The sequence below is a fragment of the Urocitellus parryii genome, chromosome 15, assembly GCF_045843805.1.
Source record: "Urocitellus parryii isolate mUroPar1 chromosome 15, mUroPar1.hap1, whole genome shotgun sequence".
NCBI lineage: Eukaryota > Metazoa > Chordata > Mammalia > Rodentia > Sciuridae > Urocitellus > Urocitellus parryii.
In genome coordinates, this window is record NC_135545.1 from 49,508,633 (window position 1) to 49,528,986 (window position 20,354).

A 20,354-nucleotide genomic window follows, 5' to 3' on the forward strand; every position below is an offset into this window, starting at 1 on the left:
CCCCGATTCTCAAATGACTATGATTTTTCCTCTGAACTTCTTTTCCTTCCCCCAAGATGGACTGCCTGCATGCCTCACTTCCCTGTCTACAAATCCCTGCTTAAATGTTCTGTCTATTCTTTGCTTGAGCTCCTTGGCATCATGTTTAGTCTTAACTCAGAAGGAGCTGGTAGCTGAACATTTATCATAGAAAGAGATGCGTTTGGCTAAGGGAAACTTTGGGGTTTTTTTTTAGTGTAATATTTGCTTCAGGCCTGGAGATCTTTCTTTGTTATTTTTGTAGTCTCCAAATAAATAGCCAAGTCATTAAATGGAAGAGAAAATATGGACTTTCAAACAAATCTTAAATCATGGAGAGGGAGTGCCATACCATGCCTAATATTTAATAAACAGCTAGTCTGTTTTTAGCCAATAAATGTATTGAGATAAATCAGTGCCTTTACATAACATCCCATAATGTTTAATGGGCATTTCATGATTCCAAATCAAATTTGCTGTGTTACCTTAATTACTACAGTTCATAATTTGGTGCGAACTTGCTTCCAAATTATTTTTAAAGAAATTGCATAGGTGAACTTCTCACAGTATTTTTTCATCTTCTTTTTTTTTGCTGTCATAGTTAAATTAAATATGAACCACTCATTTCTTTTCTACCCAAAGGAAAAAGAAATCTATCAATCATTTAAGGCTAATAATCATTTTTTAATAAATCTTCCTTAAGGAAATGCCATCCATGATAGTGTTTAAAACATCTTTATATCACATCAATCATTCTCTTTCTCCTTTTGTTCTTTTGAACAATTTAGGAAGAAAGAGAATTAAGCTGGGATGGAAGCAGATGTCATGGTTCTCACATTTGTCTTGCAGATGGAACCCCTCTGAGCTGGTGGGTTGGAAGAACTAATGAAACTCAAACTTACTGGGGAGGCTCTTCACCTGATCCTCAAAAATGTGCCTGTGGCTTGGAAGGGAGCTGTACTGATGCCCACTATTTCTGCAATTGTGATGCTGACCGCAGCGAATGGTGATTTTCATGATTCCTGTACTCAAGATAAAATGAATTTGTTAAATTAATTACTCAAAGTATGTAGAGCCAGAAAGGTACTGAACAAGTTAGTACAACGACTAAGTTAGTTAAAGGTTTGTTTAAGTGAAAATGTGGTACGATCAATCTAATCCTAAATGTTCAAAGCTTTTAAACTTATTTTTGCAATGGACTGTTACGTGAGTCAAGTTACCATTCTCTTTAAAACTATGTGTAAATAGACATTCCATTATTTTCAAAATATATTTTCAGCCAATTACCAAAGCATGTTCCCTATAAACTTTAAACATATAATCGAAGAGTCTCTCACAATTATCTTATATCTTAACACCTGGTTCTTGAATGAAGTGTAAATCAAACATCCACAATTTATTGTGAAAAGGTTGTGATTTAACTAACTGTCTAAACAATCACAAATTCCATAATAACAAATCCAGGATTTTTATATCATCTACAATATCCAGGATATTATAAACGAATGTTCCAAGGAAGAATAAACTTTGATCTGAAGTCAAGAAATTAAAAGAAGGTATTATAAACAAACTTTGGGACATGATGTTAAAATTTTCAGACAATACTTTAAAGTAATTGTTATAAACATGTTTGAAGACTTCAAGGTAAAGATAATCCCAGTGATTGAAGAGGGAATTTTAATAAATGAGATTTAAATAAATGAGAAATATATTAAAGAACAAAATTTAAATTTTAAAATAGCAAAGTACAGCATCTGAAAGGAAAAATTCTAACAAAGCTTCTGTAGGCTGAAGAGAAATAACATTGGACGAACATTCAGATCTTCAGGAAGAAATAAAGAGCACTGGAAATTATAGTGGTGAATATAAAATCTGATGTTTAAATTCTTAATATAAAACTAAAATTCACTGTTTAATTGTTCTATAAAGTTTATAACATGGATTTAAAATATACTGCAGCAATAGCAGAAAGAATAAGAGTGTGTGTGGTGTGTGTGTGTTTGTGTGTGTGCACACTCTCGCATGTATGCTCTTATGAGTGGAGGGGTGTGAAATAAATTATCCCCCAGCAAGCTTCTGACATTTTATATTGTTATACAGTATAAAATGTGAGTAGACTGTGATAAATTAAGGATGCATTTTCTAATTCATAAAGCAAACATTAAAATACAATAGAGTTTTAGCTGAAAAGTAAAGAGTGAAAATAAAATTTGAATACAAAAAATACAGAGTAGATCAAGATGAGGCAACCAAGGGGGAACAGAAGTATAAGAAATCATGAGAAAAATCAAAACAACAACAACAAAACAAATAATGAATTGCTAGACCTAAAACACACTCTGGATCGTTGTGCTAAATGTTAATGAATTAACCATTTTAGTCAGAAAGTAGAAAATGGCCCAGTGAATTAAAAAAAGTAATTACATTGTAATTTTAACATATGCTATATTTTATGTTCTGTATTTTAATATGTACAAGAGACATTAAAACATTACCATGTTTCTTATGTGCCCAGATATGCGGTTGTATTTATTCTTTTGTAAATGTGCAATTTCAGCTCAGAGCATCTTGGCTTTAAAACGCAATGAGGATCATTGCTTATTTTAGAATTACATTAATTAGAGTAATTTTAAGAATTTTATGGTTGCAACTGTGTTTTCAGGACCAATGACACAGGATTCCTTTCATATAAAGAACATCTGCCGGTAACTAAGATTGTCATCACAGACACAGGCCGGCCGCATTCCGAAGCCGCTTATCAGCTGGGACCTCTGCTCTGCCAGGGAGACAGTAAGTGGTCACAGCGTGTTGTGAACATAGTCGAGGGAAGTGTCATGTGTCTGACATATAATAATTGCTCAGAAGTTATTTCATATGTTCCATCATGAAAACTCTCGAATAAGGTCAGAAATGTTCTTTGAGTCAACAAATCAATGAAGTGCAAAGTGATGGGAACTCTGGCAGGTTTCTGAGAGAAAGTAACCATTGGGATTGTCAATTTGGTTCCTAAATGCCTTCCAGAATTATTGCTGCATCACTGTCCGCAGAGGAAAGCCTCCATGCTATACGACCTTGTGAAGAATTCATGTGAGTTTCCTTCTGGTAAACACAGGGTGAACATCAGAACATCAGTAGGCTCAAATGTTAGTTTGATCCAACATATTTGAGCTTTTAATTTCTATTTTTTTTCAATGTGTGTGTGTGTGTTGACTTTCAATCCATGGTAGCTTCTATTTTGTATATTCAGTAGTAATGTCCTAAACCAAAAATTTTAAATTCAAAATTCGAACACAGTTTGTAGTTCACCCACTCATGAACACGGATATACATTTTTAGCAGGGAATGAAACGAACATATGTATCCATTCATAATGAAATGCTCTGAAATCAGTTCACTTAGAGGAGGATGCATTCATTAAGTATGCTTCTAGTGTTTCCAGAACTGAAAATGGAAATAGAAGAAATATTTGTTTACTTTGAAAGCATACCCTAAAATAAAATTTTATTCAACAGAAGAGAGATCTGACAACTCAGTAGATGTAGGGAGATACATAGCAGAAGTTGCTTAGTTAAAAAGCAAAGATGATTCTGGCCTATAAAAATTATATATACATTGTATAAAACTGCCTGCCATTATCCTCACCACCTCTGATGTGCATCATCTCTAATTCCTATCCTGCCACAGTCCCACAGTCACATGAAGATGACATAAGATATTTCATGGAGAGAAAAATTATGTGCAAAGTGATGGGCTTGTAAACTTAGTATGCACCCAGGGGATCTGTAACCATTTTTCATGGCTGTAGGAAGTTGTTCTTTACATCATGTGCACCTTTCATTCTGTGTTCTGATCTTAACACTGCAGCAACCCAGCCTGGCTCCCTCTCTCTTCCCTATTTCATTTGCCACAATCCCTGGGAATCAGTCTGCTTTAGACTGAGGTCACTAGCACTTTTATCCCTTCGAGGTTTTTACCCCCCAAATTCCTGCTGTTAAACTTAAGCAGGTAACATCTTTTTCTTGGGCAGTGTTTCTCCACCCAAGGCAATCTTACCTCTGGGTGAAGCTCAGCAATGTCTGGGGTCATTCTGGGTTGCCTCATTTGTTGGGGGTGGGCTGCTATTGGCATTTCAGGGGGAGAGGCCAGGAAAGCTGCTAGACATCCTACCATGCTTGATACAGCCCTCCGTAAAAAGAATGATGTGGTCTGAACTGTCAATCATGCTACAGTTGAGAAACTGGAGCATTGGGCTGTTCTGATGATGGGGATAGGAAGGAGGGTGACAACATTAGTGATAAGAATTTACACACAGTTTCAAGTATTTAGAGGCCTGTCAGTTAGTCTCTCACTTACTAGTGGAACTGATAATGAGCAACTGGCCTCCTACATTTATTTTTTGGTTTGAGGCTCATTTTCCCATGATGATGTATATATAATTTTTTTTTTACAAGAGGGGCTTTTAATAATTTTCTCAGCCAGAAAAGCCAGAAAAGCAAATACCCCTTTTATCTATGTGTGATATCTGCGCCTCTTGAGGCACAATGCCCTGGGCACACTATTTTTCGTTCCAGATGTGGGACTTACAGGTTCCTGTAGTAGGCCTGACAAGCAGATGTGCGAACATTACCCTGAAGGTGATATCAGAACTGGACATTGGATAGTTTAAACCTGAAAACTAGTTTAATTCACATGATTTAATTGAATGCATGAAGATACAAACCTTGAAGACCAATAAAGTAAACTTTGAGGTTACCAAGGAGAAATGCTAGAGGCTTGAACTAGCACAGGCTGGCAGGGAGCCAAAAGAAGGTGGTCAAATCCAGTATACAGACGGAAAGTTGGGAATTGAAGGTTTGAGGATGACTTCCAGCTTCCGATGTGAATAAACCATTACTGTCATTCACTGAGACAAGAGATTTTAAAGTTTTCTTTAAATAGAAAGCCAACTTTTAGAATAAAAGAAAATACTTCTCTCATTTTGCCAACAAACTAGAGATGATGGAAATTTTATGTCTACTCGTATTTTTCTAGGGAAGGGTTTGGGGGAGAAAAGACAGAGAAATAAAAAAATGAGTCTGAGACCTACTTGCACCAGATATGAGCTTACCCCTAATTGGCTGATGCCAATTTTTCCCAAATTCTTTTTATTTTGCTTTTAACATGGGTGGGTCCAAAATTCTGTGTGACTACTGCTGTTTTTGTTGATGTTAGAAGTCATAGATAAAAATTGTGAGGTACTTTTCTCAAAAGTAGGATGGATAGGAATGATAAGGCCTTTTAAAGTTTGTGGCTGTAGATAGCAATACTTAGTAAATATCATCATGAATAAAAAATAATTCTTTTCAGTAGATATATGAAATGTAACAGAATTCACTATTCTATGTATGATAAAAACCAAGAAAACTAAGAACTAAAGAGAAAACCTCACTGCTGTGTGGGGCATCCGTGAAAATCCCCTCTCTGATATCAGACTGAATGATCAGAGACTGAAATGCCTTTCCCTAAGATCAGGATCAAGATGAGAAGGTCTGTTCTCACCACTCCTGTTCAAGATACCATTGGTGATCAAGAAAGAAATCAAGAAAGAAAACCCAAAACCTATAGACCAAAAAGGAAGAAAGAAAATACTTCTGATTCTAGATTACATGATTTTCCAGGTAGAAAAATCCCAAAGAATTTATTAATTTAAAAATAGGTTTAGCAAAGTCCCAGGATTTAAGGTCAATATGCAAAAACAATATTTCTATGTGCTAATAAAAAAAATTAAATGAAATTTTAAAAGGAACTTTTACAGCAGTGTCAACAATATGAAATTTTTTTTTGATACAAGAAATTGGCCTGCTTTTTCTAAAATGTATTTGGAAAAGCAAAGGGACTAAGATAGCTAAAGTATTTTGAAAACGGAAAACAAAGGTTGAGACATCATTGCTTGATTTTAAGGCTTTTTATATCACTACAATATTCAAAATAATATGGTATTGACATCAAGATGGACAAAGAGATTCATGGCATAGAATGGAGAGCCCAGAATAGACCTATACAGCACAGTCTGTGTGTTTTCTGACAGAGCTACTAAGGCAGTTCTTTTCAAGATGCAGTACTGGAACAATCAGAATTAACTTTTGAAAAACAATACAGAGAAGAAGAAGGAAAAGAATCTCAATTCGTACTTCAAAGTGTACCCAAAAAATCAACTCAAGCTTCACCATAGACTTAAATACAAAACCACAAACTATAAAAGTTCTATAAGCAAACATAGGAGAAAATCTGAGTGACCTTGAGTTAGGCATTGAGTTTTTAGATACACCACTAAAAGTACAATCCATAAAATCAAATAAAAAAAAAAAACTCATGGGTTTCACAGAAATCCGAAGCTTCTACTTTTAAAATGATACTGTCAAGAAAATGAAAAAACAAAAAAAAAAAAAAACAAAACATAGACTGGGAAAAAATATTTGCAAGGTGCATTCCTTATAAAGAATGGTATCTGAAATATAATAAGAACACTACAGTGCAATAACAAAAAAATCAAATTAACAAATGGGCAAGAGATTTCATTATACTACTCATAACAGAGGAAATATGTGGATTTCAAATAAGCACATGCAAAAATCCAGAACATCATTAGTCATTAGTAGACTGCAAAATTATACCGTATTGAAATACAATATATAATTTTAAGAATGGCTAAAAGTAAAGTAATAATAATAAAAAAAACTGATTATGAACACCAAGTTCTAGTGAAGATACAGAGTCACTGGAACCCTCCTACATGGGGGCTGTGACTGTAACAGGGTACCCTTCTTTGAAAACAGTCAGGCAGTTTCTTCTATTGTTTAACACATACAACGAACCATGACTCAGAAATCCCATTCTTAGAATTTTATCCAAGAGAAATGAAAAGTCTGTGTGCAAAGGCTTATATTGGCTTTATTCAGAGTCTCCCAAAGCTAGAAACCACCCATATGTGCATAAGCTAGTGATGGGTGTACATTCCATTTTTCTTTGGTGTGTGCCTGATACACTGTGGAATTGTACTCAACCACAGAAAGCAATGGTTGTTTGGTGCGTGTGGCCACAAGGGGGACCGTCAATTGCATATGGTAGGCGAGAGGACCTGGCCTCAGAGCACCCTTCTGTGATCCCATATCTAAGATATTATGGAAAAGTCAAAACGATGGGAACACAAAAAGGTCCCTTTTGCAAGGGCTTCCAGGTGAGAATAACTTTACCAGAAGGCACAAGGGAACTTTCATCAGGTGAAGGAAGGAAATGTTTTATATGTTGAGTGTGGTAGTGGTTTTGTAGCTTTCTACATTTGTCAGGATTCCTAGAGCTCTATACCAAAAGGTTCAGTTTTCCTCTGTACAAAAAGACTTAAAAAAAAAAAAAGCCCAATCCCAAAACCAAGTGGTAGTATGAATAGTCATGGTTGCTTAATTTTAAAAACTGGGTCATTAAAAAGTCACCAGGAGTAAATTCCTAAAACCATAAAGGATTTATCAATGTGGTCACTCTCTAATTCTCCAGGACTCTTCTAGAATCCTGCTGAAGGCGTTTCTAACTTGTATTAACTTTAAACACAAAAGAGTCAAAGAATCAAGGGAAAACTGAGTTTCCCAGTTGGCAGAAGGTGATGAGAAGCAGGGCTCCAGGTGCTTTTGTGTCTACTGGGTCTCCCAGGAATGGTGGGGGCATCTTTATTTTTGAGGTAACATCAAAAGTCTTCTGAATAAACAGTCCTTCCCAGCATGCATTGAAACACCTGGAGAGCTTGTTATAACACTGGTTTCTGCAACATATCCCCAGAGCTTCTGGTTCAGGAGGTGGGGCGGGAGCATTTCTAACAAGCTTCCTGATGCCAAATTTGCTTTGTGCTGTCCTAGGCCGGTGTGGCCCATAGGCTGGTACCCACCTGGCAGTTCTGTGTGACCAATGATGAGGTTTGTACAGAAATTCAGAGTACATTTTTGGAATGATTTATGTCAGCCAGACAGAGTAATTTATGTCTGTTGTGCGTAGTAGTAGTAAAAAATGGTCTAGGGATGGTGTTTTTTATATGCTTTTGTTTTTCTCTTTCCATTTTTCTAGCAAATTATTTTTATCTCCTTTTTACCAAAGCATTGCTTCATGATGGATTAGGAAGATGCACGTTCTCTACATATGATTTGAGCATCACAGCCGTAGGTCAGCGGTTGGTTCGGGTCTGAAGGGGACCAAGTGGGCTGAGGCAGGATCCAGGGTGTTCCAGTCTTAACTATCAAATCCCAGAACTCTGCCCCCAGATGCTAAGGAGAAAGGGTAGAAGTGCAGAATGGACACACAGGATTAAATTAGGTTTTTGATTTGCAGCAGGAAGTCAGGGCACTTCTAGAATCTTGTACAGGGACCTTCTGTTCTTGCTGCAGACAGAAAATTCCTGATGGTCTCTAGCTCCAATTCCTTTTCACTCATTCTCCTTTCTCAGCAAAGTCTCCCCAATTCTTTTACTGACCCCTTTCACACTGCCATGACAACTTTTCCTCCGAGAAGCTTTCTACAGGTCTCTAGAGGAGATAGTTCTTCATTTTTTTTAAAAAAAATGTTGAACATATTATAAGGATATATTTCTCTTACTGGTTTTTAATTATTTTCGAGTCCCTCAAGAACGGTGTCCATTGCTGATTTGTTTTTGTGTTCCTGATGTCTTGTCCATTACCTGCTACATGAAAGGTAATCAATAAATAGCAGTTTACAAAAGAATGAGAATGATCCATCATATACAGCTACAGGAACCAATAGCTCATAAGTTATCAGTAAGAATCAGGAATAAGTTGTCGATGGCATAAGTGATTAAATGATAAGCAGACATACAGTTTAGTGAAAGGAGTTTAGCTATATTGGAAGACTGATGTTGATTTAAAAAAAAAAACATAGTACGAAGAACATCTAGTTCTATCTGAACCATTACTCTTAAATATATATGGCTATGACAATAAAAGTACTTTCAAATGGAAACATAATTTTACTTGATATTAAAGTTCACTCTTTCAACAACATAGTTCCTTTATTAAATTGGAATACTTTTTACATTTTGAAGAAAATATTATTTTATGGTCCATTTTACTCTGTTTTCTTCATTTGGAAAAAAAGCAAACCTCATTACTAGCCAGTTTTTGCTAGTTACATTACTATTTGTATAGTGATTCATTTTTAAATGTTAACCCTTCATCATATTATTAGAGCCTCTCTACACTTGAAATTTTTTTTGAATTTGATTTATTTCTTCTTGGACTTCATTGTCAGGTGGTTGATGTTTCCTCTCCTGGAATGACTCATGAGTGATCTATTTTTTGAGTTTGCAGGGCCTTAAGATTCTATAACAAACTCAGCTGGTTCACCTCTGCATGGTTTTTGATTTTTGGTAACAGCTTTGTTGAGATATAATCCACATGCCCTACATTTTACCAAACTTTTAACATGTACAATTTATTCCTGTTTCAGTATATTTAATAATTTCAGCATGTTACCCAGAGTTGAGTAACCAGCCCCATAATCAGTTCCCAGAATAGATGAGGTGGGGTACAAGGCATATACAGTATGTATTTTGAAGTTGCTACAAACATGTTCTAAACTTCTGCTCTCAGTGTGTTAATCTAAACAGTCAGTTTTATAAGTTCATTGACTTTGAATTTTTAACCCATGTTACTAGAAGTATTTCTTCTCAGTTAATTCATTTTGTCAAAGTTTTGTGGTTAATCAAAGCACCTCTAAAACTTAAAAAGTTAGGAGAAAATTGTTCCAAGTGTCTTGTTCCAAGAAATGCTTGTGTCATTGAAATTAGTTTCTTCATTTTGTCTGCATCGACTAGTACAGCTGTCTGAGAAATCACAGCTGCCCAGAATGCATTAAATAATCAAAGGTGCATGTAGGCAATAAATAACTTTGCAGAAGTTAGGTGCTCAGGCTGGAAAAAGATATTGACCAGTGATTTGGCTAATTTCTCTTCCATTTGACAGATTCTCTTCCATTTGGCAGAGAATATATAAGCCATTTTAAAAAGTAAGGATCAATTCCATTTTAGCAGATAATAAGATAATATAACCTTGTTAACTCCACTATGCCTGGTAATCCACCTTTGGGAGTTTCTTTTTATTTTAATTTTTATGTTTTGTGTTACTGGTTTTCCTATCTCTAATTTTCCTGAAGTTTCTTTACCTTGGAAACTCCTCCTCGTTCTATTTTTACTTCTTCGTCCTCCTCTGTTTTCCTTCTTCTTTCTGTTTGTTCAACAAAGATTTGAGTGGGTATCTTGAGATACATGTTCTATAACCAAACTGGAGTTCTTCTCAGCTGTCTGACGGTTATCATACAGTGATGAAGAAAGTCTTATAATCTTATCAACAGATATTTATTAATCTCCTGCATTGTGTTATGCCCCCCAACACACACACACACACACACACACACACACACACACATACACATGCAGAGAGAGAGGGAGAGAGAGAGAAAGGTGCACAATGAACAAAATGGACAAAAAATATCTGTAGTACTATGCTTGCATTCTCTTGGAGAAAGACAATAAACAACTAAGTGAAATATATGGTATAGTATTAATAATAGGTATGACGAAAATAAAATCTATGCAAAAGGAAGCAATTTTAAATGGGATGACCATTAAAGGCTCACTAAGAAGGTGACATTCAAATAAAGAGAAGGAAATAAGGGAGCTAGAGAAACGTATGTCTTTGAAAGAGTACTCAAGACAGAAGGAGAAGCCAGAGGAACCACACAGAGAAGGGAATGTAGCAGTTATGTGTGAACCAGTCCAAGGTCCCAGTGTTTGGAAGTTAGTGAGCAAGGGGAGGGTGGTCGAAATCAGAGAGTAACCCAGAGATCAGATCATGGAGGATTTTGAAAAGTCTTTATTTTTCTCTACAACGAGCTTGGAAAGCATTAGGAGAGTATGAATGGAGGAATGGCCTGAGCCAACTTATGTTTTAGTGAGCTTGAGCAGGGTACCATCACAACAAGGAGAGAGCATGGAGGAGACTTTATTACTAACCCACCTGAGAGATCATGGTGATTGAATAATGGCCACAATGGTGTATGGTGATATGGGCTTGGTTTAAAAGGAGGACAAATAAAATTTGCTGATGGACTGGTGTAGGTAGCAAAAATAAAAGTCAAGAATGATACCCAGGTGTTTGGTCTAATAATTAATCAGAGGGATAGAACTGACAGTGATTGAAGTGGGGAAGATTGCTTCCGGGGTGAAGGAGTGGCCATGGCACACGACTCAGTTTTTGGACGTGTAGAGGCTGAAACGCCATTAGACATTCTAACAGAGACATGCAGTTGTCAGTCTGGAAGTTCCAGCCTTCCAGTGTTTATGCATTCTGTTCTTCTGTATTTAAAAGCATGAGACAGACCGGGTGGGGTTTTTGTGGATGGAGATGTGAAATGAATGACAAGGCCTTGGAACATTGCAACTGTGATAGATTGAAGAGGTGAGGAGGAAAACAGAAAGAAGACTGAGAATTGTACCATCAACAAGTAAGGCAGAAAAGGGTGGGTCATCGTGGCCTCCAAGGGAAGAAGTGTTTCAAGGAGGCAAGAATAATCAACTGCAGCAAACGTTGCTGATGGCTTAACATGACTACTGAGGTAACTGAATTGAGCAATGTGGAGGTCATTCATGACTTTGGTGATGGATAAAAGCCTGGAATAGGTTCAAGAAATGAGAAGAGAGAAAAAAAATGGAGAAATTTAATGGTGCATGCAAAGAAAAGTAGGATCCCAAGATTGGGTTTCTAAGAAGGAAGAATTATAGCATGTTTGTGTCAATGGGAGAGGCCCAGTGGAGAAACTCTCTGGAGTAGAAGCTGTTGATCTATTGTAACTGGAGTGAGTACAGAGTGTAGAGAAGATGCAGGAGGGAAAGTAGGGGTCAGGGTGGCAGTTCACAGAACGTCTCTTCTTCTTTCTCGACTCTTAGAGAAGATCACTAGATAAGTTCAAGGATGAGAAATGGGATGTGGTGTGATTAGGAAGAGAGCATGTGACATCATTCTCCAAGAGCATGGGCCAGTGAAACTAGAGGGAAATAAAATGTGATCACAGAGTTGTCTTCAGAGCTCATATTGGGCCTTGTTATAGCCAACATATATTTACACCTGGTGTGCTTTAAAAGATGGATGTATTTTTAGCCAATCATATATGACGATTGTAATTAAGCCCTATATGCAGGAATCATTAGGCAATATATACATTATGAATAATTTACTAGTTTTTATTCCTGATGATTATTGTCTTATGAAATACTTCATCAAATTAATTAGTACATGAAATATAATCTAGGCATGGAAAAAAATCAGTGTGCCATTTTGCAATGTGGCCAGTGTATATATGTGGCTACTTAAAAAATGGTGATGTCTACACTTGGTAGCATAAAGTATATACAAGTAGAAAATCAAATATTAAGAGCTCTTCCATTTAAAGTCAATTGGAGTGTTAAAAAGACAATAATCTGAATACCAAGTTACTTTTGATTTTAACCATGTAAATCAAAGAGTCACACTTAGTGACTCTTTGTGTGTATGATCATTAAAAAGCTCTTGATTAATTTGTCACTTATCTATTTTGTTCAATCCAAAGTAACTCTATTTGTTGTTTGAATACCTAAATTTGGTTACAACTGATCTATCAATACTTATACTCTTCTCAAATGGGTAGCTAGACTCGAGTTTTATTGGATGTCATGTATATTAACAAAGGGAATCCATCTTAGGTAGACACAATTTATCTTGTATTTATAATAGGATCTCCCTTGTATATTAAAATACCACTATTAGTTGAAAATAAGTTGCTTCAAATAAAATAGGGATGTGACACTTGGATGGTTCTCATCTGTTTCTAACATAGCTCCCACCCTTTCCAACCTCACTGTGACCTTCATAGGAACAACTGATGGATAAGGCAATAACCTACCGAAATAAACTTCACTCATCTCATTTACTATTTTATATAACCTTCTACACCTAGACCAAAAGTAATTGGATGCTTTCTCCAAAATTCTATACTTCTAGTTCCTTCTAAAACAAAAGTGAAAGTGTGTATTTTTGAATAATTTAAGTATATACATATGCCCTTGCAGTGGCTATTAATATCCTAACAATTTTACACAAAACTAACCTATAAGAATAGTGATAAGATGCCACATTTTTAAAATTCATTCATCTATTAAAGGGCATCTAGGTTGGTTCCACAGTTTAGTTATTGTGAATTGTGCTGCCATAAACATTGATATGGCTGTGTCCCTGTAGTATGCTGTTTTTAAGTCGTTTGGGTATAGACCAAAGAGAAGGATAGCTGGGTCAAATGGTGGTTCCATTCCCAATTTTCCAAGAAATCTTCACACTGCTTTCCATATTGGCTGCACCAATTTGCAGTCCTACCAGCAGTGTATGAGTGTACCTTTTCCCCCACATCCTCGACAATACTTATTGTTTTTTTTTGTATGCATAATAGCTGCCATTCTGACTGGAGTGAGATGAAATCTTAGAGTGGTTTTGATTTGCGTTTCTCTAATTGCTAGTGATGATTCATAGTGGGATAGGGAGAGGGAGCATGGGAGGAATAAACAAACTCTAGATAGGGCAGAAAGGTTGGAGGGGAAGGGAGAAGGCATGGGGGTAATTAATGATGGTGGAATATGATGATCATTACTATCCAAAGTACAGGTATGAAGGCACAAATAGATGTGAATATACTATGTATACAACCAGAGATATGAAAAATTGTGCTCTATATATGTAACAAGAATTGTAATGCATTCTGCTGTCATATAGAAATAAAAAAAATTACATGAAAAAGAATAGTGATAAGAAATATCTTCTTCAGAGATGGTTTGTTAAGTTCTTTGACTACAAATACATCTTCTTTTCCGCCTTCTTAAGAGGTATTTGCCTTACCAAGTATGTGTAGAAAGGGCAGGGAAGGGGGTCTCTTACCCTATGAAACGTCTACCAACAACTCTGTTCTCTTTTATGCTATCTGCAACCCACAAGCTGTAATCATCTTCAGCCAGATTACATTTTCAATTTCATTTTGTTCATGTGGATTTCAGTTGATGTTCATAAATTGGTTGAAAATGATAATAAAAGTGCTAAAAAGGGGGACCCATGAATTATGAAACCAATACATAGGTTTCTGTGTTCCCATAACGCCACATGTAATTAATCTTAGTGTTTTATTTCTGTGAAGAAATCTATAGTTTCCAGCTTATGCTTTAAGGATTCATAAATATTTTCATTGTTTTTTTCTTTTTTCTTTGTGCATATTAATTATACAGAATGGCAGGTTTTGTTGTAGCGTATTTATATTGCATAAAAATATAATTGATCGATTTTACTCCCCAATACTTTGCCCACCCTCCCTGATTCATAAATATTTAGAAGATGATTTTGACAGCTAAAATATTCCTCACATCAGTATTTCAATATATTAATATATATATTTTTAACTTTTAAGAAAGGGCTTTAGTCACTACCTTCCCTCAATTGTCTCCTCTCCCCAGCTCTAGTAAACCACTAATCTACTTTCTGTCTTTATAAATCTGCTCTATTTAAAAGCCTAGTCTGTGAAGAAGATAAACGAAAGTTGAGCTAAACAATTATTTTTTAGCGCACAATTTTTTTAAAGCTTTTTTTTTTTTAGAGAGAGAGTAAGAGAGAGAGAGAGAGAGAGAGAGAGAGAGAGAGAGAGAGAGAGAGAGAGAATTTTTTAATATTTATTTTTAGTTCTCGGCGGACACAACATCTTTGTTGGTATGTGGTGCTAAGGATCGAACCCGGGCCGCACGCATGCCAGGCCAGCGTGCTACCGCTTGAGCCACATCCCCAGCCCTAAACAATTATTTTTTAAAAGTACATATAATCTTGAAAATATTTTTATTTGTTCTAATTAGTTACACATGACAGTAGAATGCATTTTGACACAGCACACATCAATGGAATCTAACTTATCATTCTTCTGGCTGTGTATGATGTAGAGTTACACAGGTTGTGTAATCATATGTGCACATAGGGTAATAATTTTAACATAAGAGTAAATTAATTGTATATAGGGGGTCAGTATATCTTCTATGTAAATAATTTGTGGACTCTGTTTTTATTTATACCTACATACACACGTATTATGGAAAGATAAAAGATGGTATTTAAATTCCCAAAGGAATTTAAAATCTCTAGTACTTTATATTGAATTCAATTGAAAATAAATATTATCAGTTTGTTAAGTATTATTACTTAGAATAATTATTAAGTATTATTACTTGGAATAATGCATCATAGTATGATTTTGTTGAGATAGTAAAAGGGCTTGAATTTGCACAGCATGCCTTCAGATCTGTTCCTGGGGCAGCTCAGGGATTTTCAAGCCCTTTGCTCACAGAACTCTCTCTCAAGGACTCCAATTCCTGCTCCCACCTGCCTGCTGCCTGTTGAGCTCTGCTCTGCCTCCTCTTGTCTCGTCTTTCTCTAAGGTCCCTCAGATTATTCTGGGTGCATCTTAGCACAGTGTATGCAGAGCCGAGATATCATATGCCATTAACATTATTTGATCATGTAAATATTGGCCTTTACTTTCTTTATAATTGTTTTGAATTAGCAGCAATTTCTTAATCCCATAAAGTGTCCTTATTTCATTTTGTATGTATTGTGAATTGAAAAATAACTAAACAAAACCCACTATTGTGTGGATGGGAGTGTTTGAGCTACCTCACGTAACGAATTGTTTTCATTACTATAAAAGCATCCATTGTACAGACAGCAGCAATTCACAGAATTGTTCCTCTGTTTCAACGAGTTCCCTGAAGCCTTCAATATGATGCTTTATTAGGTTAGTTATGCTACAATCTGAAACAAATGAAATGCTATGTTTTGTAATAATATTATCTAATTCAAACCTTTAAGTAATTCTGAATGTTCCCTTTCTAATCAGACACAATAAGATTTAATAATATTCCGAAATGTTGCAGCTTTATTTTAATTTCCACATTCAACATTTCACCAGAAGGGTGTCGAATTCCGTTTAAAAATAGACCAGGTAAGGACTTTCAAGAACACAAATGTGTTGTTATCTCTGACTTGATATTATATATTTTCTTATGTTCCTTTCCAGAGACTAAAGTGTGTAAACATAGAAATAGCTTTGAAAAGGACATAAGGGCTAAGCATGACGTGACTCAGATAATATATAGTTTCATTTGACTCTGAGGGGGAAAAAAAATCCTCCACGTAAGATTATTCTCAGCTGAATAAATTCAGTTCTCAAATTGTCCAAATACAAAAACAAGAATTGACTTTTGAATCAGGTCCACAAGAAAAACAGAAAAAAAATAAAATAGTTGTAAGAACTGTTTAGTCCAGAATTTATAGGAAACAAGTTAAAATCGAAGGGACATGTAGACGCAGAGTCAAGTTTGTGATTTTTAAGTAGTTAGGTAGAGTTCTTCTCTAACGTAACTAGCTGTTGTTTTGCAATGGCTATTTTGACTCCAGAGGAAGGTCATTTAGATAGGAGAATTCTACCCAGTGTTGGGAGTGCCCATGGAGACAGTTGCCTCAAACTAAAGATGTCAATTCCTGGTTGATGTGCAGAAAACTTGCTGGGGGCAGCTGCAATGCACAGTTCATTCTTTGATAATCCTCCTCCTCCACTGTGTGTATCCAGCTGGATGGCATTGCATTTATTCTGTATTTTCCATGTTTTCTGCTGTATTAACCCCTGCAATATTTTTTTCAAAAGAAAAATTACAGTTATAAAGAAAAACCAGGCATGAGAAAGTAGAGATCAAAAGTTGTATTTGAATAATTATAATTAACTTCAAAGCTTACATATATTGTTCATTTATATCTCAAAACTCTTAAGCATTTTCTGATTGTAAGCCTCTGTAAATTTGTTGAGAATGCTTTTTCCTCTACTGGTGGTCATCTACCTCCCTCTTAAAAGCAAAATAAGAAATGATTTTGAAGGAAAAGAATATTTTTATGAGAATATCTGCACAGCACAGAGTAAATTTGCCTTGGTCTTTATTTGAATGATACTATTCTGAATGCCAGTCTCAGTTTAGGAAATCACAAGGCCCATGCATGGAAATGGTTGAGAAGGTAGCTCTGTGAAGTTGTGTGTGTTGGAACAAGAACCAGTATGAGCTTCTTTAGGAATTTTGTTATTCAAAGCAGATAAATGGCTTTGAGTAACAATTAGTATTGAATAAAAATTAACATTTTCAAGTAATAAAAAATTCAGTATTCATCAATGTTTGGTGGAGCCTTAAAATATCCCTTTGGCAGGGAAAAGTAGAGGCTGGGATATTTTCTTCTCTTTAAGCCATTTCAGTACCTATCATTCCCTTCCTGTTGGAAGGAATCCAGAATTTTCTTGTAAAATCTTCAGTCTTTAAGTTCATGTCTTGTGTCTCACACAATTAATAGAAAAAAACAAAAGCAGTTTATACAACTGAGCAGTGCTTTAAATAGTGGGAATGATTGATATAAAAAATACTATATATCATTCATGTGTGTATTGAATTTTTCTTACTTTTGAATTTTTCTTCTTCTTCTTTTTTTTTTTTTTAAACAGGGTCATTTTGGAATTCTGCTTCCTTCAATACTGAGGCCTCATACCTTCATTTCCCTACTTTCCATGGAGAACTTAGTGCTGATGTGTCTTTTTTTTTTAAGACAACAGCTCTATCGGGGGTGTTTTTAGAGAACCTGGGAATTACTGATTTCATACGAATAGAGCTACGCTGTAAGTCTCCTTTGCAGAGAAGTCTGTGGGAATCTAGGTTTTAGTCATAAATCCTTTAACTAATTTTTAAAGAACTCATGTTTCTACTTTATAGGCTAAATCTTTTCTTCTTGTGTCCCTTTGTAAAAATTCTCTGATATTAACATTATTTTCACACAAAAAAATTAGTTTGATATTTAACTTGTGAAATATGGGGAAATTAGTGTTATTTTCTAGAAACAATTCAAGAAGATCTTAAATTCAAATCATTAAAATTCAAAACCAAAAATTTCAGTTAAATACAAAATGACTTAATTAGACCAACCACTTATGTGAACTCGATGTGCTCATAGGTTGCTCTTCCTCTCTTAACATCAAATGCATGCTGCATGCCTGTAAAATTATATAGATTTCAAATTGTGAAAACAATTATTTTTATATAAAATTTCGTTTTCATGCCCTGGCTAAGTAGCTTACCCTTAATCAATATGAAAAATTAACTTAGGGCATGAATTCCTTAAAATTTGTGTTTTTTTCCAAAAGTACAAATGTATCTTATCATCTCATCCCACATCCAAAGACCCTTTTCTATACTGATGTTATTGGTTTCTTCCATAAAATTCAAGCTATTTTCTTTACATTCAGCGATGATTATGCGGTGGTGCTATTCCTAAGTGTGTTGAACACTCAGCTCTGCCTCGTGAGCTCACTTGAACAGTCTTCATGTCTAATATTTCCAGCTCCAACAACAGTGACCTTTTCATTTGACGTGGGGAATGGGCCTCTCGAAATCTCAGTGCAGTCTCCCACCCACTTCAACGACAACCAGTGGCATCATGTCAGAGTTGAAAGGAACATGAAAGAGGCCTCCATTCAGGTGGACCAGCTATCCCCAAAGACGCAGGCTGCTCCAGCTGATGGGCATGTCTTATTACAGCTCAACAGTCAGCTCTTCGTGGGTAAGTTCTCTTTTAAGCCATTGGTCATTTAGTTTCATGTTAGTACGGAGATGGGCCAAAATAAAATCACACTAACTATACAAATGATAATAATAGTAACCAACAGCAAAAACAAATCACCTCTTATTAAAAACCCATGCTCCAGGGGCTGTGCAAGTAGCTCAGTGGTAGAGCACTTGCCTAGCACGTGCAAGACCCTGGGTCCAATCTCCAGCACCACAAATAACAACAGACGAAACCCATGTGCCACCTGTGCCAGTCTGTGCTAGGTGGTTCATTTCTTCCTTGTATCCAGCCTGTGAAATAAGTACTCTCCCTACTTTACAGATGGCGTAACTGAGTTTCAGGGGCTTGGCTTGCCTTCAGAATTTACCTAGGAGGGCTGAGGATGTAGCTCAGTTGGTAGAGTGCTTGCCTTGCATGCACAAGGCCCTGGGTTCAACCCCAACACCACACACACACACACACACACACACAAATCCACCTAGGAAATGAGATTTAAGTTTGTATGTGACTAATTCCTAAACCTGCAAATCTGTATTCTTCATATTACAGAGTATATGATTTGTTCAAGTTCGTTTATTTCATTAGTGCTTTTGGTATGATATAGAAAATGTTTATCTCTGTTCCTGGGATTGAGGAACGCTCCTTGTAATTCTGGCCAGTACAAACCAGCCCCAACCCCCATCCTAACATATGTTGCATCAAAAACAGGCCAGTAGCAAGAAGCGGGGAGGGGGAAGAGTGGAGTATAGAATCCACGGCTTTACCAGTTTCACCTGATCCTCTGCTACTTTCCCTCAGCCCATTTTTGTGTTGTCTGCCGATCACCTACATCATATTGATATCCAGATGTTGTTCCTCTATTTTCTGAATCTGTTGGCTTGGCATTAGAGGCTTGATAGTGGAATTCTTTGGGATGTGTTCATTCTCCTTTACATCTTGGCTAATTGCAGAACTTATGGACCACGAAGTTCAAGCCATTTGATCGTTGCTTGTATAATGTAAATGAAGATGTAGTGTCACTCGAAAACAGGATAAATGATGGATTGTCTGAAATTGTATTGCAAACATTTTCAAGGGTTGTATTTAGAAGGGAATTCATAGACCTCCCCTCCCCCAATTATTCTTCCTGTTGCCTAACACTCTGGACTTATTAGCCCTCTCTCATGCAACGGGTGAAGCTTGTGCTATGTTTGACCAAGATATATTTAGGAGTGCCAATGAATTTGTTATGTACTCATTGTTTCTATTATTCATTCTTTCACTCAAAAGACGTTTAATGAAAACTTCTGTGAGTAATTTAGACAACGTAATTATGATCTTGTGGCCACTTGACTGACTTATTCGAGAGCATGGGAAATACTAATGAATACTTGAGAAGGGAAGTGAAACTTCTAATACCACTTTGGAAAGCCAGTCATGAAATTGACATAAATATTTCTTAAATTCAAAAGAGAGAGAGAGAGAGAGAGAGAGAGAGAGAGAGAGAGAGAGAGAGAGAGAGAGAGAGAGAGAGCGCCACAACAAAAGATATGGCAATTTAAAATCTGTCAGTAGCTTGGAAATAGCCTTACTATTCTTGGAAATTGAGAGGGC

The 20,354-nt window shown here is 36.0% G+C and overlaps 1 protein-coding gene across 6 annotated transcripts in view; it reads left to right on the forward strand.

Moving 5' to 3' along the window:
• Window positions 1-20,354, forward strand: part of Cntnap4 (contactin associated protein family member 4) — a 237,479-nt gene that overhangs the window by 184,716 nt on the left and 32,409 nt on the right. For all 6 annotated transcript variants that reach the window (XM_026409135.2, XM_026409139.2, XM_026409141.2 and 3 more), the window contains 4 exons: window positions 868-1,024; window positions 2,681-2,808; window positions 17,647-17,817; window positions 18,537-18,755. In XM_026409135.2, coding sequence (XP_026264920.1) covers window positions 868-1,024; window positions 2,681-2,808; window positions 17,647-17,817; window positions 18,537-18,755 — 675 coding nt within the window. The remainder of the gene's footprint in view (window positions 1-867; window positions 1,025-2,680; window positions 2,809-17,646; window positions 17,818-18,536; window positions 18,756-20,354) is intronic.